Here is a 25416-nt window from a genome sequence, read left to right as displayed (position 1 = left end):
TTAAACAGAGGCTGGAATGGTTTGATTGAGAGTTCCTGCTGCGTGGCAAAAGGGCCTTGGACTGGATGGCCCTTTCTGGAGTCTCTTCCAACTCTATGATTCTAAGAAGGCCTGCAAGGTTTCCCAGCAGCTCGCTCTTTCTGGGATTTGTTGGGCACCCTTCCCAGTTTGGTTTCCTGGAGATACCCCTTTTGGGGTGACACCAGGTCGCCCCTTTTCCCAGAACTTCTGGGACAAAGGAAGACGTGACCCATCTGAGATCGCCTTCCTTGCTCATCTCCTTGCCTTGAGACCTGGAGGAGTGTGGAGGACGCTCCATGCAACTCATGCATTCATTTCCTCTCCTTGGAATAGGTCACTGCTTTTCTGACACTTTCCTTTACCTCCTTTAATATATGTAATCTCAAAACACAGGACTGATAAGGGAAGAGCTGTAATGCTTGTGAAGTTCCCATCAAAACACCAAGAGAAGGTGGGGATTCTCAGGATTTCTTGGAAGGATTTTGGCACAAAATCTCACATATTCCCCATTAACTCTAAACCAGGGAAAGGAAACAGAGGACCCACTAAAACAAAGGACAGTACTTGCCCATAGAGAATCATTGGAGAATACTTGCCCATAAGGAAACATAGGAAACATCTCCTATAATTCCCTATGGACAAGCATTCTCCTATGTTTTCCTTGAGCAAGTATTCTCCAGTGGTTCTCTATGGGCAAGTATGGTTTCCCTATGGGCAAGTATTGTCATTTGTTTTAGCACATCCCAAAAACAGGCAGCTGCCTGGCTGTGACGGGACTAAAACTCCCAGCAGCCCCAGCCAGCATGAAGAATGTTGGGAATTGCAATCCAACAATATCTGGGCAGCCACATGATTCGCACACGGACCCCACATAGCAAACCCAAACTCTCCTTGGAGAGAGAGAGAGAGAGAGAGAGAGAGAAGCGTCTCGTTGGACTTTAATTTGTACTGTGCTTTTAAATTGTAATCTCAGTTTTGGGGGAAAGCAATACACAAACAAACAAACAAATAATATACCACTTTGTTCCCAAAAATGGGACTCAAAGTAGTCCAACAAGACAGAACCCTCTCTGTGTTTAGTGGGATTTGGGTTTACTGTGTGTGTGCGTGGGGTCTGTGTGTGAATCATGTGGCTGCCCAGCTATTGTCGGACTGCAATTCCCAGCATTCTGGGGCTTCTGGGAGTGTTGAGTTCAGTCTCATCCGGACAGCCATGTGATTTAACTGATTGTGATTTCAGGCTTCATCCAGCCCTAATGTGTGGATCCTGCTATAAATGTAATTTAATTGGAACTGATGGGGCCCATTTCACAGATGGAGAACACTGAGGACGAATGAATGCTCACCGTTTTCCTATGACAGGGCCAAAGATACTTACTGAATGAGGCTGAATGGAGGGAGGAATTTAAACATGGCACCCAAAGCCAGATAAAAAGCCAGCGAATGGTCCTCAGTTATTTGACACTGGCATTCTTGCAAACAAGCTTGGAAAATGTGGGCTAGACAAGGCAACTGTTACATGGATTTGGAATTGGTTGGCTGGCCGAACCTAAAGGATGGTCAGCAATGGCTCCTTTTCATCCTGGAGAGAAGTGACCAGTGGAGTGTCCAGTGGGGCTCTATCCTGGCTGGGCCTAGGGCTATTCAACATCATTATCGACGACTTGGAGGACAGAATTGGGGGCATACTTATCAAATTTGCAGATGACACCAAATAAGGAGGAATATCTAATACTCCAGAAGACAGGATCAAAATTCAAAACCTGAACAGACTAGAAAGCTGGGCCAAAGCTAACAAAATAAGATTCAACACGGAGAAATGTAAGTTATTGCACTTAGGGAGGAAAAAATGAAATGCCCAGATATAGGATTATGGGGGACACCTGGATGAATGAGAGACTTCTACATGTGAAAGGGATCTAGGAGTCTTAGTAGACCATAAATTGAAAATGAGTCAACAGTGCCATGCGGCAGCTAAAAAGGCCAGTGCAATTTTAGGCTGCATCAATAAAAGTATAGTGTCTAGAGATCAAGAGAAGTGCCACTATATTCTACTTTGGTCAGGCCCCACCTGGAATATTGTGTCCAGTTTCTCAAAAAGGACATTGAGAAACTGGAACCATGTGTCCAAAGGAAGGCGACTAAAATGGTGGAGGGTCTGGAAACCATGCCCTACAAGGAACACCTTAGGGAGCTGGGGATGTTTAGCCTGGAGAAGAGAAGATTAAGAGGTGATATGATAGCCCTGTTTAAATACTTGAAGGGTTGTCATATTGAAGAGGGAGCAAGCTTGTTTTCTGATGCTCTAGAGACTAGGGCCCAATGGAGCAATGGATGCAAGCTCCAGAAACAGAGATTCCAGCTCAACATTAGGAGGAACTTCCTGAGAGTAAGGGCTATTCGACAGAAGAACACACTCCCTTGGAGTCTGGTGGAGTCTCCCTCCTTGGAGGTCTTCAAACGGAGGCTGGATGGCCATCTGTCGGGGATGCTTTGATCTGGATTTCCTGCATGGCAGAATGCGGTTGGACTGCATCAGGGCCCTTGCAGTCTCTTCCAACTATTATTCTATGGTTCTATGATTCTATGAATTCTGAAATGTAATTTTCTAGCTGATTTTTCTTTTTTAACAGATGCATCATTCAGTTTAGCTTCCTTCCTTAGAGAACCCAAGATTTCTGGGCCTCCTTCCTTCCCATTACCCTTTTAAACAGCCTGAAATGTGTGCCAGCATGATTCAACCAGCACCAGTTGGATTTCTGCCTGCAGCACAAGAGCTTGAGAGGCATGGCCCCCTTTTCCCCTTGCAAGGAGGAAACCCCATACGCTCAGATTCCCAGCATGTTTTCCTCTGACCTGTTTTTATATTTATTTTTAAACTGAATCCATGCCAGCAAGAACCAACCATCACCAGTTGAATTTCTACCTGTGGAGCAGGTTTGCAAAAGGCATGGGCCACTGTTCCCCTTGCAGCTGGGGTCCTGCCATCCTCTGCTCCAGTTGAATCTATGCCAGAAAAGCAGTCAAAACCAGCACCAAGTGAATACCTTTCTGCAACCTATGTCCAAGAGACTGAGAACTTTTATCAAGCAGCATCAGTTGAATTTCTGCCTGCACAGAACATGTCTGAGGGATGGGAAACCACTGGCATCTGGGTCCCAAGCATGCTTTTGATGTGGACAAGATCCTTGGAAGTGTTTGGAAGATAACCTGCTCTCTCGATCCCTGTCCCTTATGGCTAGCGGCTCGGGGGGACCGGCTGTAACCTCATTGTTACACCGGATTATAAATACATCTTTGAGGGATGGGCAATTTCCATCCAGCTTGAAATTGGCCATTGTAAAACCGCTGTTAAAAAAGCCCTCCCTCGACCCCCTGATGCATAATAATTATCGGCCAGTATCGCTATTGCCATTTTTGGGGAAGGTGATCGAGAGGGCGGTTGCAATCCAGCTTCAATCGATCTTGGATGAAACGGATTATCTAGACCCATTTCAAACCGGCTTTCGGGCGGGTTACGGGGTTGAGACGGCCATGGTTGCCTTGGTCGATGATCTCCGTCTGGGCATCGACAGGGGAAGCGTGTCCCTGTTGGTGCTCTTGGACATCTTAGCGGCTTTCGATACCATAGACCATGGTATCCTTCTGGAGCGCCTGGCAGAGGTGGGTATCGGGGGCACTGCGCTCTAGTGATTCCGGTCCTACCTCTCCGGGAGGTCCCAGATGGTGCAGCTGGGAGACGTGTGCTCTGACGAGCGGGCCCTTAAAACTGGGGTCCCTCAAGGAGCCATTCTGTCTCCCATGCTTTTTAACATTTACATGAAACCGCTGGGAGAGATCATCCAGAGGCATGGGGCGCGGGGTTATCAGTACGCTGATGACACCCAAATAGTCTTCTCTATGTCTCCGACTGATGCAGTGACCGGGGATGGCATCTCTCCTCTCGTGGGCTGCCTGGAGTCAGTAATGGGCTGGATGAGGGAAAACCGACTCAGTCTGAATCCAGAGAAAACGGAGGTGCTCGTGATAGGTTCCCCCGGTCCGGGGATGGCGGTGGTTCCACCTGTCCTGAACGGGATCACGCTTCCTGTGAAGGACTCGGTACGCAGTCTGGGGGTGCTCCTTGACTCGTCTCTCCACCTTACAGCTCAGGTGGATGCGACGGTCAGGAGCACCTGTTATCAGCTTCGGCTGATTCGACAGCTGCGTCCCTTCCTGGACCGAGGGCACCTTGAAACGGTAGTACACGCTCTGGTAACCTCTCGTTTGGATTTCTGCAATGCGCTCTACATGGGGCAGCCCTTGTACCATACCCAGAAGCTACAATTAGTGCAAAATATGGCAGCCAGACTGGTTACTGGCATATCCAGAACCAGCCATATAACACCAGTGCTCAAAGACCTGCACTGGCTGCCTATTCGCTTCCGGGCGCAATACAAGGTGCTGGTTATTACCTATAAAGCCCTAAATGGCTTGGGCTCAGGATACCTTGAAGACCGCCTCTCCCCATACAATCCGCCCCGCTCTCTCAGAACATCTGGGCAGCGGTCATTGAGGGTCCCAGGGGCAGGCTAGCCTCTACATCTAGGAGAGCCTTCACCATTCGCCCCGACCCTCTGGAACTCTCTGCCCAATGAGCTCCGCTCGGCCACCCCTGGCCCAGTTAAAAAGGGGCTTAAAACTTTCTGTTCAGGTTAGATTCCCTGACATATGCCCCAATTAGTCCCCCCCTTCTGCCAGCAGTGGCAAGCTGGTTAGATTGTTTTAATGTTTTATATTGTTGCATTTTAATTCTTTGAATTGAACATGTTGTATGGATGTTTTATAATGTTGTACACCGCCCTGATTATATAGAAGGGCGGTATAGAAATAAAATTTTTATTATTATTTATTATTATTTTTGCTGGCCCATTCCATTTCTGTGCTAGCAGAACCAGTTGAATGTCTGCCTGCAGGGCAAGGCATGGGATCCCATTGGGATCTTTTCCCCTTGTGGGCAAGGAACCCAGGCACCAAGTACACAGCATGCCTTGTGCTAGCCCATTCCATCTCTGCAAGCAAGGTCCTGTATAACCAGAACCTGTTGAATGTCTGCCTGCAGGACAAGTGTCCAAACCACAGGAGCCCACTGGTGCCTATTCCCCTCACAGGAGAAGAAAGAAAGCACCCAGCATGCTTTTGCTGGCCCATTCAGTTTGTGCAAGCAGTACCAGTTGAATTTCTGCCTGCAGATCAAGTGTCCAGGGCAGAAGATCCCACTGGGATCTTTTCCCTTGGCAGAGGAGGAACCCAGACACCCACATATCCAGCATGCTTTGTGCTAGCCCTTTCAATCTCTGCAAGCAAGATCCTGTGCCAGCAGCACCGGTTGAATGCCTGTCTGCAGGTCCAGTGTCCAAGGCATAGAATCTCCCTGGGACCTATTTCCCTTGAGGGAGAGGAACCCAGCCATCCAAGCTCCCAGGATCCACTGCTCTTATCCATTTGGTCACTGCAAGCAAGATCCTGTGCCAGCAGCACCAGTTGAATGTCTGCCTGCATGGCAAGTATGCAAAGCACCGGATCCCCCTGGGATCTTTTCCCTTTGCAAGACAGGAGGTAGGCATTCAGTACCCAGCCTGCTTTGCCCTGGCCCATTCAGTCTCTACAGGCAAAATCCTATGCCAGCAGCACCGGTTGGAGGCCTGCCTGCAGGGCCAGTGTCCAAAGGGCCAGGGAGTCTCCCTTGGTCTGGCTTTCCCCTTGGCAGCAGGGCCGCTGGTCCAGGGCCAAGGCCGGGGAGGCCATACGTGCCGCGCTGCACAGGCGGAAGCCTTGATCCGCGACCCGGACCTGGCTCCATCGATCCTTGTCCTGTCTCCAAACAACAGCGGCGCCGGAGGCAGTGACAGATCAACCAGGGCGACCTCTGACCTCCGGCCACTGGCCTTTCCCAGGGGCTGCCTAAGCCGGGCCCAGAAGCTGGGACGGCCGGGGACCACTGCCTGGGCCCAGTGGTCACTCGGGGGACCCTTTCCGGCCAGCGGTCACTCTCACTTACTCACTTCCTTCCTTTAAAAATTACTCTTTGAAAAATCTGTAAAAGCTTTTCCTGTGCCGGACGGGGAAGACGCTTGACTGATGCGGCCAGAAGCCAAGGCAGGAATCGAATCCAAGACCCATTGGCATCATACCCGTCTTGGGGGGCATCACACACCTGGTTTTAATCTTGGAGATTTGGACCATGCACAAACCACTCCCTCCATCCTCACTTATATATTTATACATATATTCTTTATTACATTACATAATTTCATTTATCAGCAACATATTTGCATTTGAATTAGCAGACATCTTTATTTACTTATTGCAAGGATTGGAGATACAGGTGTTGGTTTTAGGGGATTTTTTTTTGTACTTCTGTGCCCAAATAAATCGGGTGCCACAAAACTACAAATCCCAGAATTCCATGGACCCATGGCAGTTAATGTGGTGTCAAACTGCATTAATTCCACAGTGCAGATGAAGCCAGATAAATTATCTATTTTCTGCATTCTTAGGACCTGGAAAGTGGAGGGAAAACAGTTAATTTTAGGAGTAAACTACACATCCTTTGTGGCTGTTGTTCAGTTGTTGACATAGGCCATCAGTGTTGTGGGTGTGTGTGTTTACACTGACCAGAGTGTTACACATAAAGTAAAAAGGTGTGTACCTTCAGAGCTAAATTTGGCAGAGTAAAATTTTGGCACCAATTCCTACCAAGAAAATGACATTTCCAGATCGTTTTTGTGATTGTCTGCCTTAAAGTCTTTTCCAATTAATGGCGACCCTAAAGCAAACCTCTCCTGGGGTTTTCTTGGCAAGGTTTGTTCACAGGAGGTTTGTCATTGCCATCCTCTGAGGCTGAGACTCACGCAAGGTTGCCCATTGGGTTTGCATGGCTGAGCTGAGATTTGAACCCAGGTCTCTCTAGAGTCATAGTCCAACACTTAAACCAGAAGGCCATGCTGGCTCTCTCCATAGAGTTTATATAGCACCATTTCTGTTCATGGAGACTTGGAAGAATAAAAAATTCTGCAATCATCATCATCATCATCTGTATATAAACTGTATGGAGAGAGCCAGCAGGCCTTGTGGTTTAAGTGTTGGACTATGACTCTAGAGACCTGGGTTCGAATCCCTGCTCAGTCCTGGAAACCCTCTGGGTGACCTTGAGCAATTCACACTCTCTCAGCTTCAGAGGATGGCAATGTCAAGTACCCCGGAGACTGGGCCTTCTAATTATTATTATTATTATTATTATTATTAGGCCCAGTCTCTGGTGTGCTTACAGGTTAATATTAATGGGAGGCAAAATGGCAGGGAAAGAAAGAGGACAGAAGTTATAGTAAATTGGGAAATTAGATATATGCCCCCCCCCACCTATGACTGATTTAGCAAGGTTTCTCAAGGCTTCCCAGATGCATTGGACTGCAATTCCCATTATCCCCAGAGCCAGCCTGGTCAGGAGACACCCAGAGTCGGGACACCTATAGTACAAAGTTATGAGTAACACAAGTTACTCATAACTTGGCTGCTTTGAGGAGTGAGTTACTAAAACAAATGACAGGACTTGCCCATAGGGAAAACATACTTGCAAATAGAGAAACCATACAGAGGGAATCCTTGGTGAATACTTGCCCATAGGGAATAAGAGGAGAGGACTGGCCCATAGGGAAACATTGGGGATACTTCCCCATAGGGAAACATTGGGAATTGCTTGCCCATAGGGAAACAGAATACTCTCTATGGGCAAGTATTCCCCTATGTTTCCCTATGGGCAAGTATTCTTCAATGCTTCTCTATGGGCAAATATTCCCTAGTGATTCCCTATGGGCTAGTATTCTATGTCTCCCTAGGGAAAAGTATTCCATGTTTCACTATGGGCAAGTACTCCTCACTCTATCCCTATGGGCAAGTATTCTCCAGTGGTTCCCTATGGGCAAGTAGTTTTCCCTGCAGGCAAGTACTGTTATTTGCTTTTATGCATCCTGTTTAAGAGTGGGATAGACTATCTTGGAGGGTGGAGGGTTCTCCATTTTAGGGGGCCTTTCAATAGAGGTTGGAGGTTGGGAGGAGCATCTTTAAAGACTGCTTTGGTTGTGGATTCCCGCATGGCTGCAGGGGGCTGGAGTAGATGACCTTTGGAGTCCCTTCCGGCTGTAAGATTCTACGATGACCCCCTAAACCTGCTCTTTTCGTACATGTGTGTGGCTTTGGGAGACCTAGTTCTTGAGCTCTCTTGGTCCGAAACGATGTACCCTGAACCCCAGGGGATCACAGACGGTGGGTCACCCCACAAGGCCTAGGCTTGAGTCAGGTACGCGCCAGACCTGCCGCCTCTTGACGGAGCCTTTGGCCCGTGACCCAGTTGGGAAGTGGTCCCCAGAGGGATCTCTATTCAAACCACAGGAAAAGAGATTCCACTTCCTGAAGAGCTGTTCAGTGTTGGAAGATGCTGGCTCTGAGGGTCTCCTCCTTTGGAGGCTTCTAAACAGAGGCTGGGTGGCCTCCTGTCACAGGGACTGCGCATTCCTGCATGGAAGAAAGGGCTTCGACTGGGTGGCCCTTGGGGGTCCTTCTAACTCTAGGGTTCTATGTCTTCCTGCATGGCATAATGGACTTGTACTGGATGGCCCTTTGGGGTCCCTTCCAACTCTAGGATTCTGTGTATTTATTCCAGCATGGTATAATGGGGTTGGATCAGATGGCCCTTAGGGTCCCTTTTGTGGGTTTTTGGGGCTCTGTGGCCATGTTCTAGAAGAGTTTCTTCTAGACATTTCACCAGCATCTGTGGCTGGCATCTTCAGAGAATCTGTGTATTTATTCCTGCATGGCAGAAGGGAGTTGGACTGGATGCCCTTTGGGGTCCCTTCCAACTCTAGGATTCTGTGTATCCCTGCATGGCGTAATGGACTTGAACTGGATTGCCCTTTGGGATCCCTTCCAACTTTAGGATTGTATTCTAGAATTCCTGTCAGAAGGAGAGTGGCCGTGTGTGCATGCATGCACACTCTCTCGGATGCGCGGCACCTTGTTGCCGAGAGCATCAAGGGGTCACCTCTGGCCGGAGGAAGTATCATAACAATGGCCATGGCAGAGTGTGGGAAAGGTGTTTGTCCTCTCCTGGACGTGGGGCCAGACAATGTGGCTGCATGTTGGCGCATGATGCGCAGGCCTACGTGAATGCAGCAAAGCATGGGAGGGCTCTCCTTTTCCTGTTGTGGGGGCTGGCTTCATTCACTCCACAACGTAATGCCTCTTGCAAACAACACAGCCAACTGTGGAGCTTGTTGTGTAGGTTGCGCAGTGGGCCCTCCCTGTCCACGCCAGCCATGGGCCGAAATAGGACAAAAGATATACACATTCCCAATAGCAAACCTTGATTTTATCTTTCTTTCTTTTTTTATAAGGGATGTCATTTTATGTTGCAATTGTAGAGAAAGGGAATTTAGCAACCATTTGGTACCTACAGAGGGTCCTGGTACCAAACTCCAGCCGCAGATACCAAGAGTCCACTGTAATATTAATATTAATTATACCCATTGTATATAATGGGACTTGAGCATCCATGGATTTTGGTATCCACAAGGGGTCCTGGAATCAAACTCCAGTGGATACCAAGGGACCATAATAATAATAATAATAATAATAATAATAATAATAATAACAACAACAACAACAACCTATTGTATATAATGGGACTTGAGCATCCACAGATTTTGTTATCCATGGAGGATCTTAGAACCAAACCTCAGCAGATGCCAAGGGCCCACAACAACAACAACAACAACAACAACAACAACAACAATAATGGGACTTGAGCATGCATGGATTTTGTTACCTACAGAGGATAACAAAATTTGGTTCTATCCTAGAACCAAACCCCAGTGGATACCAAGGGCCCACCGTAGTAGTAGTAGTAGTAATAATAATAATAATAATAGCAACACCAACAACAAAACTCCATTGCATATAATGGGGCTTGAGCATCCATGGATGGGAATCGAATGCCCTTTTAAAATCAGCTCTAAAGTTTTCAGTGTTCAAAATCTTCCAAATGGATGGATAAGAAACCAGGGAGTTCCTATGTCCAAGGGAGGCTTTGACCCTTGGTTTCCAGAGTCATAGTCCAGTCCTCAAACCACTGTACCCCTCTCTTTCTCAATTGAGGCTGGGGATAATGTGGCAATGTGGCCCTGGACTCTGTGAGTCTTGAATTCAAATCCCTGCTAGGTGATAAGTGACACTCTTTCAGCAGCTTAGAGGAAGGGAATGGCAAGTCTTGCCAAGGCAATCCTACGCATGTGTTGCATCCAGAAGCTCTCTCTGGTTGGCAAAGGTTGGCAGAGGGCAGTGTCCTTGAAGCATGGCTCGCACTCGGAACGGCCTGTGATTCGGCACAAAGGTTGCTTCATAGGAGCCCACCTGCCTCCCTCCTGGAGTCCGCTTTCCTGTGGAGGAGAGCCCTTTCAGGGGCACAGAGCATGTGCAGAGTGATCAGGGGTCCTATCTGCAGAGGGAGACATTTTGCACCCCAAAATGTGGGACACTCCAGAAAAAGGGAAGACATGACCAAATACAAGCTCAAAAAATACAAATTCATTCCATATGGGTCATTTAAAGCTATATTTGTTGTGTCGTTTCTGACTTACGGCAACCCTAAGGAAAATCTATCATGGTGGGCTTTTTTGGCAAACTTATTCAGAGGGGGCTTGCCATTGCCATCTTCTGAGGCTGAGAGAGTGTGACTTGCCCTAAAAAATCCTGGTTTCTAGCCAGGATTCCAAGTAAACCCTGGTCTCCAGAGTCATAATCCAATGCTGAAACTACTAGGCTATGCTGACTCAATAAGCTACATATACTGACTCACTCAACTGTATTTTCCTTAATTAAGATGCCTTGTTGGCTGCAAGATACTTCTAGAACTCTGAGCAAGACAAAGCTTAAAATTCTAGAGTACTTTACTAGCCAGAAAACCCTTGACTGAACCTACATCTAAATCCTTCCTTTCATTTGCCCACCGTGCTGGAATTAAAGAAAAAACCACTGCAACATTTGCCTTGTGTTCTCAAGCAGCCCATTGCCTGATGCATTTGCTGTCCTTTTCCCCTCCGAGAAATAAATACACCCCAAGCGCTGGGTGCGAGTCTTGTCTGCTGCTATTACTCCTCGGAAAAAATAAGTAGGGGCCAGCTGCATTTACGTTTTTTGCACAGAGAGATTTACATCTGATCCCACTACGTTCTAAGGCAGCAAATCTCTCCATGGCATTTAAATCCGGTCTGAAGTTCCCATTCGCCACCGTTCCGGATCAAAACGGAGGCATTTCCTGAATGGTGGCTGTGCGATCTGAATTGATCCGATAGCTTACTCACATTGAAATGCAGATTATTGCAGCTCTTAAAAAAAAAAAGAACTGCTAAGGGATCTGGTGCCAAATGCATGGGTTTAAATGGGATTTTTCGTTGCCCCCCTCCTCGCATGCAAACTACACTGAGTAGCAGAATTGGTGCAAATCTGAACGACGGGGAAATAACCAGGTTTCCAGACTGGATAATTTCATCATAGTGTGAATGGGGCCTTCAAAGGATTCATCCTCTCACTGCGTTTGCCCTAAGGACAGGCTGCCAAGTACACTTGTCCCTCCATATTCGCTAGGGTTAGGGGTACAAGACCCCCATCAATATGGGAAAACCGCAAATAACAAAAACACCATGCTCTTACCTGAGAGGACACCTCTCTAGGAATCTTTGGGTCCTCCAGCGCAACTCCGTGGTCAACATCTGACAGACACTGACCATAGAGTTGCGCTGAAGGAGCTACAAAGGCCTAGTAGAGTATTCTCTCTAGGAATCTCTAGGTCTTTCAGTGCAACTTTTAGTTAAAGTTGACCATAGAGTTGCAATGGAGGACCTAGATATTCCTAGAGAGAACATATTAATCAAATCCGTGAGTAATCAAATCCACAAATATCAAAGCCACAAATATGGAGGGATGAGGATAGATGCATTTCTCCAAGGGAACAGCGAAGGCAATGCTACTCAATGGGCTTCTTAGGGATGCTCCAAATGGAGGACATGCTGGAATTCCTCCTGGATAGAAAGTTGAATTGTAGGACAGGTCCTGGATAAGGAGGGCATCTGGTCACCCCGACTGTGTGCCAGCGACTTGTCCCTAACTTGCAGAAACCCTAGATCCAAGGAGGTCCATCGTCTCTCCTTTCCTCCACACCTGCCCCAATCCTGCCTCTCTGTGCCCCTTTTAACCCTGAGGGTCACAAGCTGCATCCAGAAAGTGCCAGCCTTGCAGTTTCCATGCCAGGTGGATCTTGGCATCATCCGGAGTGTGTTCAGAACACAGAGCACCAGCTGCGGAGCCAAGAGGAACTGACATTTCGCCTTTGATAGCACCATTGGCCATGCCAGGACTGGGCAGACAGTGGGCTTTTTTGCAAGAGCTGACATCTGCTCCAGCCAAGATTGCTGGGGTTGGGAAAGTTCCTCTAGAGGAAAGGGTAAGTTTACCAACAGTGCAAAATGCAGCACTGCAAGATGGTGGACTGGCGTATCCTATAGATAGCAACACATAACGCTCTTCTTAAAGGGTCTGCACCGGCTGCTAGTCTGAACTCAAAATGCAAAGGGTGACATTCAAACTTTATAAAGACTTTCTCCGCCTGGGATTTTGATATTTGAAAGACACCTGCCAACGTTTCGCAGAGGACAACTGGGATGCGAGTGACCAAGCAGCATGAAAGTGTGGTCAAGATGGCAAAGGTTAAGAAGGAGGAAGAACAGTCAAGATATAAAAAGCTGCTGCAGTTTGAGACAACTGGGAAAGGCAAGATTTTGCCCCATTCTTCTTCTTTTCCTGATGAGTTAATAGAGAGCAAACTATTGGCACACAAATGCCTCCCTTCTTAATACTGAACAAACTTCATCTAGGTGCCGATGTTTCTGAAATCATGTAGAACCACCTTTTCACCTTCGCACAACTGTTCCCAAGACTTTGCACAAGAGTTGGTGTTGAGAAAGCCCTGGTGCAAAGGCAGGGTTCCCAAACATTGGTCTTTCAGATATTTTGGACTTCATCTCCCAGATTTCCTGACTGTTGGCCAAGCTGACAAGGGCTTCTGGGAGGTGAAGTCCAAAATTCCCCAAAGACCCAAGCAGACGAAGGCTGAAAGTGTGCAAATGAAGGAGGACAGGGAAGGGAAGGTGGCCCAGAGTAAGCGGCTGGCTGGGATACCTTTATATTGGCTTTATTCCAGGGACTGAGATCCCCATCCAGCAAGCAGAACATGATGCTCCGACTGCGCAGTTGTGTGTTCATCTCACACCGGCCTCTCTGGGTGTTTTGTTTTGTTGTTTGGACAGGGCACAAGGGTACACCATCCAACTCTTGGCCCCTTGTCCAAACTGTCCAGTCCTCGGAGGGACAGGTGGTTCGGACACTATTTCTGGATGGAAGCAAATCAAACAGTGAAGAGGACACAACTCCTCTTGGCTCAGAGGGGGAAGGAGATGGGTCACTGATGGGATGTGCTTCTCTTTCCCTTCCCTTCAGAGCCCAGGCCAACCCCATCTTCTTCTCCTTGTTTTCTCCTCTCCTCTCTGGGGAAAAGGAGCAGCAAAGACCCCCTTCCAGATTTCCCTGTTCCCAGGTGAGGAGGCTTTGGATGGGTCACACACAAAGGGCTCCAAAATGACACCTTGCACTTGGTCCAAAAAGAGTTTGTTTGCCTGTCAACAGGACCAGGTGTGGTAGTGGTCTGAGCATTGAGCATTTGGATTCTGGGAATAGCAGACCAAAAAGAAGACCCTTCCCCAGAAGGACTGACAATGAATCCTAGCTGCTGTTAGACTGTTTCAGAGGAAGAAGCTGGCAAAACCACCTCTGGGAGCTCATTCCCACTTACATTTAAACTGGTTTGCAATTCGCCTTCGCTCCGTGTTGGTGAATCGATTCCAAAAGGTCTGTTGTTCCCACTATGAAAGCGGATCTTTTCATTGTAATAGCTTCTTTTTTTACTCAGTTGTCGTCCCCACTAGTTTGTGCCACTTCAAAATGCATGTCAATCATCTGTGTGTCATCAGCGATGTAAACAGCATCCCAGGCAACCATAGACAGACAGACAGACAGACAGACAGACAGATGATTTGGTTCAGTGGTTTTGCATCAACTTACCTCACTATGAGCTGCTGTCAGATTGCCTGGGTAATTGCAAGTAGTTGCAAAACCAATGAATCGAATCTTCTATCAAAAAACGAAAATTGATAGAAGATTTGATAGAAGATTTGATTTGGTTTTGCAACTACTTGCCTCACTGATCGTACTCCTTTCCTAAGAAAACCCTCTGAAATCTATCAGATTGCCATTAAGTTGCATGGCAATATAGAGATGTCTATAGTCATCTTCTGCCCTTTGTGGCTGGCTGCCAGATGTGAAATTCAACAAGCCACACCAGCCAGAAAAAATGACAACAACAACAGCCGGGGAGCAAGTGGGATGCTGGCTTGGCTCTGTATCCAGTAGCTGGGAGTCTGCAGGGCTAAAAGCCACTTTGGGTGAAAGGCAGGATGCCAGTGAAATTGACAAAGAAGTCAGAGCAAATAAATAAAAGGGATAAATGGTGATCCCAGAGAGGAGGGACACCTCTGAATCCCCTCAGGTCCTTCAAAAAGATGGAGGGTGTGGATGCTGGGCTGTTTAGGAGAGAAGTCCTGGGAGGGTCTTTAAAGGTCAGTGGGGGTCTGTGGCTCCCATGTCTTTGGGACAGTTGAACCATTCTAGGTTTTGCTCTGATCTTTACTCTGAGTCATCCAAGGTGAGAAAATGTTATCTGAAAGTACATCCACACTTTCAAAACTATGCAGTTTGTTCCCACTTTTAACTGCCATGTCTCCATCCTATAGAGTCCTGGGATTTGTAGTTTGGTGAGGCACCAGTCCTCTTTTGCAGAGAAGGATAAAGACCTTTCGAACCTACAAATGATGGGATTCCATAGGATGGAGCTAAACTGGTGTCAAACTGTGTTTTTTCTCCAATGCAGATGCACCCTGAGGGGCCAAATCCAGCCCAAGACTGGAATCGAGAGCCAAATCGCCACAGGCCAAACTGTCTTGGGCCAGAGAGAGAAGGCATTATTGGCCGTAGAAAGACCCTAAGTTGCAGGCCCCAATCTGTCCCGGAGAGGGGTCTGCCCCATGCTCTGGGGGTCATTGCAGAGGACAGCATTGTGGCCAAGCCGTGAGGAAGTGTCAATTCCTCCCGGGAGCCTCTTTTTGGCAGCGTCCGGCTCCCAGCAGCTCGCCTTTGGAAACCTCTCTCTGTTTGGCTGGCCTCCAGCAGGCTGACCTTTTCCACCTTCGCGCCTGGACCTGTGGCCGGCTGGCCTGTGGCCAGTGAGCGACGTGCCTCCTCTGGCATGGGCCTTTTTCTTGAAGCCTCCAAGGCTTGACCTGGAGGAGGAAGAAGAGGCGAGGAGGGTGGCGGGGAGAGAGTTATTTATTTTATTGTGCAAAAAACCACCAGGTTTCCGGCCGAGAGGAAAAGTGTCCATCTCCCCCAGGTCTTGTCCAGTGACATTCCTGTGTCCAGCGAAGGAAGGGTGCAGAGAGCAAGAGAGAGCCAACAGACGGACAAACGGACGGACGCAGGGGGGCCAAAGCCACTTTGGACACAGAGCAAGCGGATGAAACATTAACCATCCCTCGTGGGACGCCTCTCGCAGCTCTGCAGCTTCCCTGGGGTCTGCAGGAGGAAGGAATAAGGGGGTCCCTTTGCATTCCCTACTCCCCACCCTGAGCCAGAATCCAAGTGAAAGCAGAGGGGAAAAGCCTGGAACCCAAAATGAGGCAAGCCATGCACCGCCGCCACTGCTAGCCAAGGGTTTGGGACCCTCACCAAATCTTGACCTTTTGGCTCAAAAGGACTTCCAAGGACTTCCAAGGAAGAAGCTTTGTTTTAAGGACATCTAGGAAAGCTTTACCACTAGGAAACCTTATTTTGAAGGTGTGGGGTAGAGTCGGCCAGCCGTAGGGCAGAGGAGGCCCAGCTTGGTGTAAGGCTGACCACAAACTCACCTGGTAGCCTGGATCGGGGCTGAAGCACCTTGAGAACTGACCTTTTTGGTGGGCGAACCGACCGGACTTGGAGCGATCTGGAGAGAAGGGCACCAAAAGGATCTGTTGACCACCTGGTTCCTTTTTATTGGGCAGACGGACAGACCCTTTGGCAGCCCCACGGCGGAGGCCCATGGCTAGCCATGGCGCGCGAGGGGTCCGCTAGTTCCTAGGACCATGACGTTTTGGCTATGGGGATACCTGGTGAGTAATGTTGTCTCCCGCGACTGCCAAGGGGGAGGTCGGAGCAAAGGTGCCAAGGGTGGCGATCGATTGGGCTTGGGCACCAGCCAAGAGGAATTGGCTGGCATGGCAAAATGGGCACGGTCAGAGAGTGGGCCGAAGTCCTCCAGGTGAGTCACATTGGTGCATCTGCAATCGGCTCAGTTTGGATCTGGAAAGATCTGTGGGGTAGAAAGAAGGACCTCCATCCTGGTCCTTTGAACCGGCAATGCTGCCACCAGCCGCTGCACCTGCCATTTTGCCACTGCAAAGCTCTACTGCCGAATGCCAGCCCCCGGGACAAGGATTTCCCAAGCCCTCTTTTCCTGATTCTCCCCAATTTTGTTTTTAAAAATAGACAGCTTGCTATCACGTTGCGCATTGAGGCATGTACCTCACCAGAGCTTGGGAAAGTGATGGGACTGCAACTCTCAGAATCCCCTGAATGGGAGATTTGGAGAGCTGCAGGGCACATACTCTCAGCCTCAAAGGAAAGCAATGGCTAACCTCCTCTGGACAAATTGGGCCAAGAAAACCCCAGGATTTGCCTTAGGGTTGCCATGAGTCAGAAGTGACTTGTAGGCATACAACACACACTATTTTGCAGTGCGGCGGCAACCCAAGGAAATTTCAGTGCGTGTTTGAAATCTAAAAGATGCAGCAAGAAAGGAAAGGGAAGCGGGAGGGATGAGGGAAAAACCTCTTCAGATTTGGAAGTGGATTACTCACCCTTGGGTCCTTTTGGAAGAAGAAGAGATGGCGGTCAGGGAAAAGGGGGAACGGGGCTGAGATCCAGGACTTCTCAGCATCCTCAAACACCATTGTGGGACCTGAAAACTGCGGCCAGTGAAACTTCAGGCCACAATCTCAGTCATTTTTCACGCCAGCCCTGCCAGGTAGTCTGGCATTTCAAAAGTGAGCAATTTGCAGCTGAGTTGAGACTGTGAACAAAATTCACCCCAAAAAAAGAGTCCAGTTTCATGTTGCCTTTCCTGGGGTAGCCATGTCTGTAATGGTTTGGGCTATGGAGACCAGGGTTCGATTCCCTTCTTGGGCATAAAAACCCATTGGGTGGCCTTGGGCAAGTCACACTCTCTCAGCTTCTGAAGATATGGCAAGGGCTCTGGAGAAACGTGCCAAGAAAACCCTATGATCAACAATGATCACTCTGCACATCTCCCCATGTCTGTCTATCAGGATGTAAGGAGGAAAGATTGGGCATTTTCCTGGCAGAGTTTGCAAAAGGGCATTTTGGGGCTGCAGCAGGCTGTAAGTTGGAGGATTTTGGATGTTGCAGTCCAAAAGCAAACTTTCCCAAGCTCCATTCCCAGCATCGGGCTGCCTTTGCCCTTCAAGCGAATGAGTTAAAGCGTGAAGGACTGGGAGATAGCGATAAGCTTTCTTGTCAACACTGCAGGCTTGTAAACTCACTCTTCAAGTAGCTCTTAAAGCCAAATGCGAAACCAGAATGTGTGTGGAATTTGGAACTGCATCCCTTGCAGGCCAAGGAAGACAGGGCAGGCAGTCCAAACACACAGGTTTTAAAGGGGGGGGGGGATTACATCAAATCATGCAGATATGCAACCGCAAAGTCTTCCTAAGAGCTTTGAAAACCATACCCGGGAGGAGTGTTTTCATATCTTGTTCTTGCAAGCAGTTAACTGCTCAGGAGCCCTGCTGAAGTGAGGACTTTGGCAACTTGTGAATTATTTCAGTGCCTAAATGATGTTTGTTTTAATTTTCCCCTCTGGGTTTTGTTCTGTATTCAGCTTTAGAGTTACAGCCTCCATGCGCTTCCTCTGAAATGTGAAGCATCCAAGTCTATTTGCAAGGTTTCCAAACTGGGCAAACGAATTTAGTTAAAGAAAGAAGGATGGATGGATGGATGGATGGATGGATGGATGGATGGATGGATAAGGTAAAATGGGTTGAGCAGAGGTGTAGCTACTGAAGAGAGAGCAAAATTAGAGCATTGCTTCTCAAAATGAGAATTCTGCCTCAGGTTTTCCCCGTTTCTAGAACTCGAAAAAGCCAGCTGAGCCTTTAGACCCAGAGTTGAGGCATCCCAAGAAAAGGGCAAAAGGTAAACAGTTACCAAGGGAATGCAGACGCAGCAGAAAGAAGGGCTCTGCTGGGGAATGATTCTCTAACTCTCTGCAATGCTGGAAATTTGGAGGCCGAAAGAAAATTTCATTTCATGGCAGAATTTGGGAGACCATGCCCCTCATTTTGACCTCGAGGAGCGGGCAAGCAGGCAAACACACTTAGCAACTGAAGGCACAGCTCAAGACATACGCATGAACATGCGAAAGGGACAGAGTACACTTCTAAGTTCCCAAGGAGGTTATAACCATGGACTTGTAAGGGCTCCTAGAGGTCATCCAGCCCAACCCCAGCTCAGTGTCGGGACTCCGATGCTGGCAATGCGGCCACAGTGCCTTTGGCACATGGCCATTTGTCTGCCAGGGAACTAGTTGTCAGGAAAGCCTCTTTGGCTGCCAAACGGGTCCTAGAAAAGGGTTCACCCAAATCTGTGATGTCTGACTGCAAGTTCTGAGCCACCTTCTCTCCCTTCTCCATTGTTCCTCTCGCAGGGCTGACTTTTTTCCTACTGATGTTGGGATTCCTGACTCCGGCTCTCCTTCTGCCTCCGAGGCCCCTGTGCGACCAGAGCGTCATGGACAAATACATCCAAGATGCCAGCCGGGTGGAAAGAGAAATCGTAGGTCCCTCTCTGTCTGTCTTTCCTTCAGCCTGATTCCAGTGGTTTCTTAGGAGATCATCATACGGGGGAAAAGAGAAAAGAAAAAGGCATAAACCTGGCTAAATTGCACAACTGCAAGGAAGAGTTTCACACGACGTCGCATGCATTCAGTAGTTCTCCCATGAATAATGCACAATGCTCTGGTAACATACCATTCATGGGGGACGCCTGTAAATTCGTTCACGATAACAGGAATGAAGCATGATGGCGATAGCTTGAAAGCCAATGGCACTTCATTACTGGTATTGCATAAGCAACTAGGGATACCCAGAATGCACTGCGGCACTTGCAATCCTTTCTCATTGCCAGGATCAGTTTTGCCATGGATTTCAGTCTTTTCTCAAGCTATGAGGCACAATTTATTTAACACTGGATCAAGACAATGGGCTGAAGTAATAAATTTTGTTTTGCTGTGTTTATTCTGTGCAGCCGTGAACAGGATTTGCGTACATGCGCAGTTGCACCAAAATGGCACATGCACAAAACGGTCAATTGCGATATACGCTTATCTGTCCACATTTGAAGCTTTGATTTTTGCAGAGTTGATTATTAATGGATTTTATTAATATTAAAAATAATTACTATACACTCCCAGAAGCTGGTATAGCCATTGAATATGCCAGCTGGGGGATGCTGGGAGTTGTAGTTCAAGCTTTCCCAAGCTTTAGAGAGAAAGATTTTGGAGACGGTGGTCCTTTATTGTTATTCAGCTTCATGCATTTTTAACAGAGAGTGTTAACACTCTTTCAGATAGTCCCTAGAATCCTTTGCACAGCCTTGACACTCTAAAATGCTCCCAGAATCCCCTGCCTGGTCTTCACAGTTCCCATAATCCCCTGCCTGGGAATCTAAGAGTTCCAGAGTTGCAAAGCACATTTTAAACACGTGAAGAAGAGAACATCTTCTTTTCCTTCCAGGAGGAAATGTGTCGAACTTCCTGCAACTTACCGGAACCCATCACCGTCCTGGACACCAAGGTGAATTTTCCTGCCTGGAGAGCCATGGATGTAAGTCTGTGACCTGGTTAGGGTTAGGGCTAGAGAGGAAGGGGATCTTGGGGGCAACATTGGGCCTCAAAGCTGTTGCTTTAACCTTGCACCCTTCCCTTGGCCAGAGGTCAAGGCAGGCCTCCGAGGTCTGGAGAGGCCAGTCCCTCCTTGCAACGGCCATCGGAGAGGTCAAGAGGCAGACGCAGCCAGACATTCGCAGGTTCCTTCTCCAGCTGGAGGTGATCGAAAGCTACCTGCGCAGCATCAGAGAGATCCTGCGCGGCCACAATGCCCAGGTAGGTCTGGAGGTGGCAACACAGAAAGGCTGGGTTTTGCACATGTACTTTGCACATGCTCAGAGACATACTGTTGCCTTCGGTATGTACAATCATCCCTCCAAATTTGTGGCTTTGACTTTTGAGAGTTTAATTATTCACTGGTTTTATTAATATTTTCTCTCTAGGAATCTCTAGGTCCTCCAGTGCAACTCTATGGTCAACCTTAACTAAAAGTCGCATGGAAGGACCTAGAGAGATTCCTAGAGAGACCACTCTACTAGGCCTTTGTAGCTCCTCCAGAGCAGTTCTATGGTCAGTGTCTGTGGACCGTTAAAAAACAGAGTTGCCCTGGAGGACCCAGAGATTCCTAGGGAGGATACTCTACTAGGCCTTTGTAGCTCTTCCAGCGCAGTTCTATGGTCAGTGTCTGTCGGACGTTGACCACAGAGTTGCCCTGGAGCGGACCTAGAGATTCCTGGAGAGGACACTCTACGAGGCCTTTGTAGCTCCTCCAGGGCAGTTCTATGGTCAGTGTCTGTCGGACGTTGACTGAGTTGCCCTGGAGGACCCAGAGATTCCTAGAGAGGACACTCTACTAGGCCTTTGTAGCTCCTCCAGCGCAGTCCTATGGTCAGTGTCTGTTGGACGTTGACCACAGAGTTGCCCTGGAGGACCCAGAGATTCCTAGAGAGAATGCTCTACTAGGCCTTTGTAGCTCCTCCAATGCAGTTCTATGGTCAGTGTCTGTCGGACGTTGGCCACAGTGTTGTCCTGGAGGACCTAGAGATTCCTACAGAGGATACTCTACTAGGCCTTTGTAGCTCCTCCATCTCAGCTCTATGCTTTCCTCCGAGGCTGAGACAGTGTGACCTTTAGAAATGCTCTCCAACAAAAGTCACGTTTGGAAGTCACTAGATACTGTTACATCTTACGACAATAAAGTAGTTCTATTTTTGTTCTTGATCCTTTTGAAATGTAACTTGCCCTTGTTGACCAGAAGGTAACTTTGCACAGGTTACTTATAACCTTTTAGTTGCTTTTCTTGTAAGTCATTACATGCCTATATATTTACAGTAGAGTCTCGATTATCCAACCTTCGATTATCCAACATTCTGGATTATCCAACCTCGCTCTCAGTGATTTCTTTACATTTTCAGGGGACTGAACTGTTTATACAATACATATTGTACATCACAATGTTGATCCGTGATTTCTTTACATTTTTAGAGGACTATTTATACATGACAATGTTATTCCTATAACATTACTGCAATGTTACTCTTATTGTTACTGCAATAAAGCTTCAATACATTTGCAATTCATAGTGATTTCAAGGCTTTTCTTGGACCCTCCGGATTATCTGACATTTTCGGCTATCCAACTATCAGCCCCCCCCCCCCCCCCCCGTTTATGTCGGATAATCGAGACTCTACTCTTTGTGTGTGTGTGTGTGTATGCTAAGAGTTGTGACAAAGAGTTTTGTTAAACTCAAAAACTGACACATGCTTGTTACCCTCCTAAACCATTTCTGTAAAAGATACCAACTTTCTATTTGGATGGTTTTGTCCCTTCTTGCAGGTGGACTCCCAGGATTTGAACTCGACTCCCACCTTGAGCATACAAACTGTGCAAAAGCTGTTCAACGTCTACTCCAGTTTCCTGCGGGGCAAAGTCAACTTGTTTGTTTCCAGAGCGTGTCAAGGCAGTGGCACGTGACAACCCCCCCAAAAATCCCTTCGTTTTCATCCGGGGGGAAGGATGTTGCCAACTGACCGCATGGCACCTTGGTTGACTGGCACATGCAATCGCACACAGACACAGCAGACACACCCACACACCTATCGACCTCATGGCTCATGGGGATGATGGTTTTCTGTCCTGTTTGGGACCCTGCCTTGTCTCACGTTGGTGTTCGCACACACATGCTAGAAAGAGAGACATGCAACTGAGAAGACACACCAGCGGTTGTGCAAGTGGTAAGGAAAGACGGGGCACCTCAGCCTTGGAGGACGGATATTTTCTCAAAAACAATAAGCAATTGGTGCAAGGCATGAGTCATATACCAAATTTTCAAAGGGGAAAGGAGACAGCTTGGCACGCAGGTGCCCTCGCGGCCATCTTGAAAAGAAGACGGCAGATGAGGGCGGCCATCATTGCGCACGATGGATACTTCTTCATCCGTCGCACTTGGTTTGGGCAAGAGGAAACGGAAAGGAGAACCTTTTTGCCAAATGAAGCAAAAGGGACCACAACCTCACAACCACAACCGTTCTGAAGGAAGCCAAGTGGCCGGAGGATGGAGACTCAGAACTTGGTAGCCCCAAGAGTCATGGCCATGCGATGACCGCTGACGTGGGGCAACTGGGATGGAGTGGATGACCACATAGAGGCCCACATGGTGGGCAGCCTCTGAGTGGTGGACCTACAAAGTCTGTGGTTGTAGCTGTTGGTGGGTTTGCTTACGGAGCTGTTGACTTATGGGAGTTGTTGTCCAAGGGAGGAAGAAAAGGAGAAGAAATAAATGTAGGATGCGGAGGAGTGGGCAAGGAGCAGAGGAGGAAGGAAGGCAGGAAGGAAGGAAAGGATTCTCCACAAATCCAAAATTTAGCCAAGGAACATCCAGTGGAACAGAACTGGAGGGAAAGTTCCTGTTTGGGACTCAGCTCCCAGAATCCCCCATCCAGCCAAGGACTACAGTTCCATCCAAGAGGGATGGACTACATGGCTGCCTAGGGGGTTCTGGGAGCTGTAGTCCAAAACAGGGCTTCTAGGAGTTGGAGTCTGAAACAAGAACTCTTGAGAGCTTTAGTCAGAAAACAGGAATACTGGGAGATGTAGTCCAGAACAGGGATTCTGGGAGCTGTAGTCCAAAATGGGGATTATAGGAGTTGGAGTCTGAAACAAGGATTCTGAGAGCTATAGTCAGAAACAGGGATACTGAACTGTGTAGACCAAAATGGGGATTCTGGGAGTTATAATCCAAAAAGGGGATTCTGTGAGTTGTTCATTCTCAATGGGGAATCTGGGAGTTGTAGTCCAAAAAAGGAGAAAGCTTTTGCCCAGGTTGTGCTCAGTGTCTTGAAAGTCTGAAATTGGTGATTGCCTGGAGCCGGTTTCTGAGGGTCACCATTGACACCCAGTAAGTGAAACTGGGAGGACTGGGGAGGTCTATTCATATACAGATCATGGGAAGCTGAAGAGGTCTTTCCTCAATTTCTGTCCAATTTTGCTTTTGCGCTGCATGTAAAACCTTGACGGCTGTCTCTTCCCCAGCGCAATCCCTTCTGCACCTGCTCCGCTGCTGCAAGCCCAGTTGCACCCAGTAGCTCTTACTCCTGGGTAAATGGATCCTTATGGATTATATTATTCAAAGGCTGCAGTCCTATGCAACCGGAGTGAGTTGCCTTGGGTTTCATGGGCTTTACTCCAAGGTAAACTCAAGAAGAAGGATTGCACTGAAGGGTTTTAATGTGTCAGATGGAGCCAATGTGGGTGGGATGCGAGAAGAGATGTGGTTGCAAAAGTGACTGACAGGTATCAATCATATTGTGAAGTGGGGAAATTAGAACTGGAGCCAGACTGGAGAGAGGAGACACTCAAGTTCTGTTAACACTATTGTCCCAAATGAGATAATATAAACTTGGGGGATGATTGACAGCTGTCAATCTCTCCAGGATAGCAAAGAAGTAAACTGATTGTCAGAATGGTATTTCATAGTCACTCTCCACACACGCCTTGGTTTCATATTTACAAAATTCATACTTAAAAAAGGTCCAAAATGAATGTTGCAGGGGCTTTCTAGAAAATCAAGGGGAGTGATTGATAGCCGTCAATCACACGTACAGCGGGGCCTTGTTATCTGCTGGGGTTTGGGTCCAGGATCCCCTCTGGATACCAAAATAATTTTTAAAAATCGGGTTTTGCTTTTCGGAATTTGTGTATTTGTTATTCCGTCTCGATATTTCTGACTTACGCCAATCCTGAGGCTGCTTTCATGGGGCTTTCTTGGCAAGGTTTGTCCAAAAGGGATTTGCCAAAGGAATGTGACAGATGACTTTTTAAAGTTCGGACTCAAACCCAAAGCGGATTCCTCCCCAAAAAACCGACCTGGGCTTGGCTCTTTCCCCAAAGTAAATAGTAATCATCACAAGTCATTGCAAGTGTTTCCTGAATGTGTGTGTGTATATGTGTGTGTGTGTGTAAAGTTTTGTTCTAAGGGGATTTTATGAGAGTTTATATTTGATATTAAGTTAAACATGTACAGTTTTCTGTATATTTATCTCACGGACTTCAGAGAGCAGCTGGTTTGTAAAGTGGGCCGGGAAAGGAGGATTCCTGGTGGATGGGATTTGCGATCAATCCTCCTTTTGTAGCCCTTGCTTATCTTTATTAAAGGTTCTCCTGCTTCCTGGACAAATCCACCGTTTGTGAGCTTTGCTTTTCCAAAAAGGGAACAATTATCAAGCCTGCAAGGAAGGAAGTCTGGATGGGAAATATTCCCCCAATTGCCTTCTCTCAACTTCAGCCCTGCCTGGCAGTCTGCTGGGATACGCAGTAGCACTCTACCCATGCCCAGAGGCACTTTCACCTTTGATTTATTGGCTTCGCATCTCCTGGAAAGGAGCCAAGATGGTGAACACTGGGATTTTTTCAGACAAATTTCTGCATGAATACTGGGTGTTTGATATTCTGGAAAAGCTCCTGTTTGGGACTGCAAGACCCAGAATCCCCCAGCCAGCTGTAAAGTTAGATCTATAATTGAGTCAGGTGGACTCCTAGCACTAAAACCGTATAAAGCGGACCCATAGCGCTATAATTGCAAAAATGCAGTCATAGCCCTATAACTGCATAAAATGCTCATAGCAGAAAAATGGTGTAAAGTGGACTTCTAGTGTTATGATTACATAAAGTGGGATCATAGCGCTATAACTGCATGAAGCGGAATCATAGCATGATTGCGTAAAGTGAAATCTTAGCACTATAACTGGATAAGATGC

General features: G+C 47.7%; 2 protein-coding genes and 1 long non-coding RNA gene across 8 annotated transcripts in view; 1 reads left to right on the top strand and 2 right to left on the bottom strand.

The window, feature by feature from the left end:
• LOC121933281 (chloride channel protein ClC-Ka-like) overlaps positions 1-16301 on the bottom strand; it is a 46895-nt gene extending 30594 nt beyond the window's left edge. For 2 of the 4 annotated variants that reach the window (XM_042472768.1, XM_042472767.1), the window contains exon 1: positions 16128-16301. In XM_042472768.1, the coding sequence (XP_042328702.1) occupies positions 16128-16301 (174 nt within the window). The remainder of the gene's footprint in view (positions 1-16127) is intronic. The other 2 variants (XM_042472769.1, XM_042472771.1) reach the window with 1 other exon arrangement.
• On the bottom strand, positions 6273-14020 carry LOC121933285. The gene is made up of 2 exons (XR_006104508.1): positions 13961-14020; positions 6273-6563 (listed from the first exon to the last, which is right to left on the bottom strand). It is a non-coding gene; the product is annotated as an uncharacterized LOC121933285 (long non-coding RNA).
• On the top strand, positions 16233-25082 carry LOC121933283 (erythropoietin-like). 3 transcript variants are annotated; one of them, XM_042472773.1, is made up of 5 exons: positions 16233-16370; positions 18983-19110; positions 20070-20159; positions 20267-20437; positions 21998-25082. In XM_042472773.1, exons 1-5 carry the CDS (start codon positions 16358-16360, stop codon positions 22133-22135), a joined length of 540 nt encoding a protein of 179 aa, XP_042328707.1. In that variant the 5' UTR covers positions 16233-16357; the 3' UTR covers positions 22136-25082. The 3 variants fall into 3 exon arrangements, with proteins under 3 accessions (XP_042328707.1, XP_042328706.1, XP_042328708.1); XM_042472772.1 differs by lacking the exon at positions 16233-16370 and adding an exon at positions 16401-18283 and having other exon boundaries at positions 18980-19110; XM_042472774.1 differs by lacking the exon at positions 16233-16370 and adding an exon at positions 18273-18306.
• Positions 25083-25416: the final 334 nt, after the last annotated feature.

This window comes from Sceloporus undulatus, chromosome 6 (genome assembly GCF_019175285.1).
Source record: "Sceloporus undulatus isolate JIND9_A2432 ecotype Alabama chromosome 6, SceUnd_v1.1, whole genome shotgun sequence".
In the NCBI taxonomy this organism is placed as follows: domain Eukaryota; kingdom Metazoa; phylum Chordata; class Lepidosauria; order Squamata; family Phrynosomatidae; genus Sceloporus; species Sceloporus undulatus.
Note: the sequence above shows the minus strand (reverse complement) of the source record. Positions and strands in the feature narration are given on the sequence as shown.

Coding starts and splice junctions, on each gene's coding strand:
- LOC121933283 (XM_042472772.1), top strand. CDS start 18,262: ATGGATGGATGGATGGATGGAT. Junction 18,284..18,979: donor GGATGGATGGATGGATGGAT/GGATGGATGGAT, acceptor TTGTTCCTCTCG/CAGGGCTGACTTTTTTCCTA. Junction 20,160..20,266: donor CTGCCTGGAGAGCCATGGAT/GTAAGTCTGTGA, acceptor TCCCTTGGCCAG/AGGTCAAGGCAGGCCTCCGA.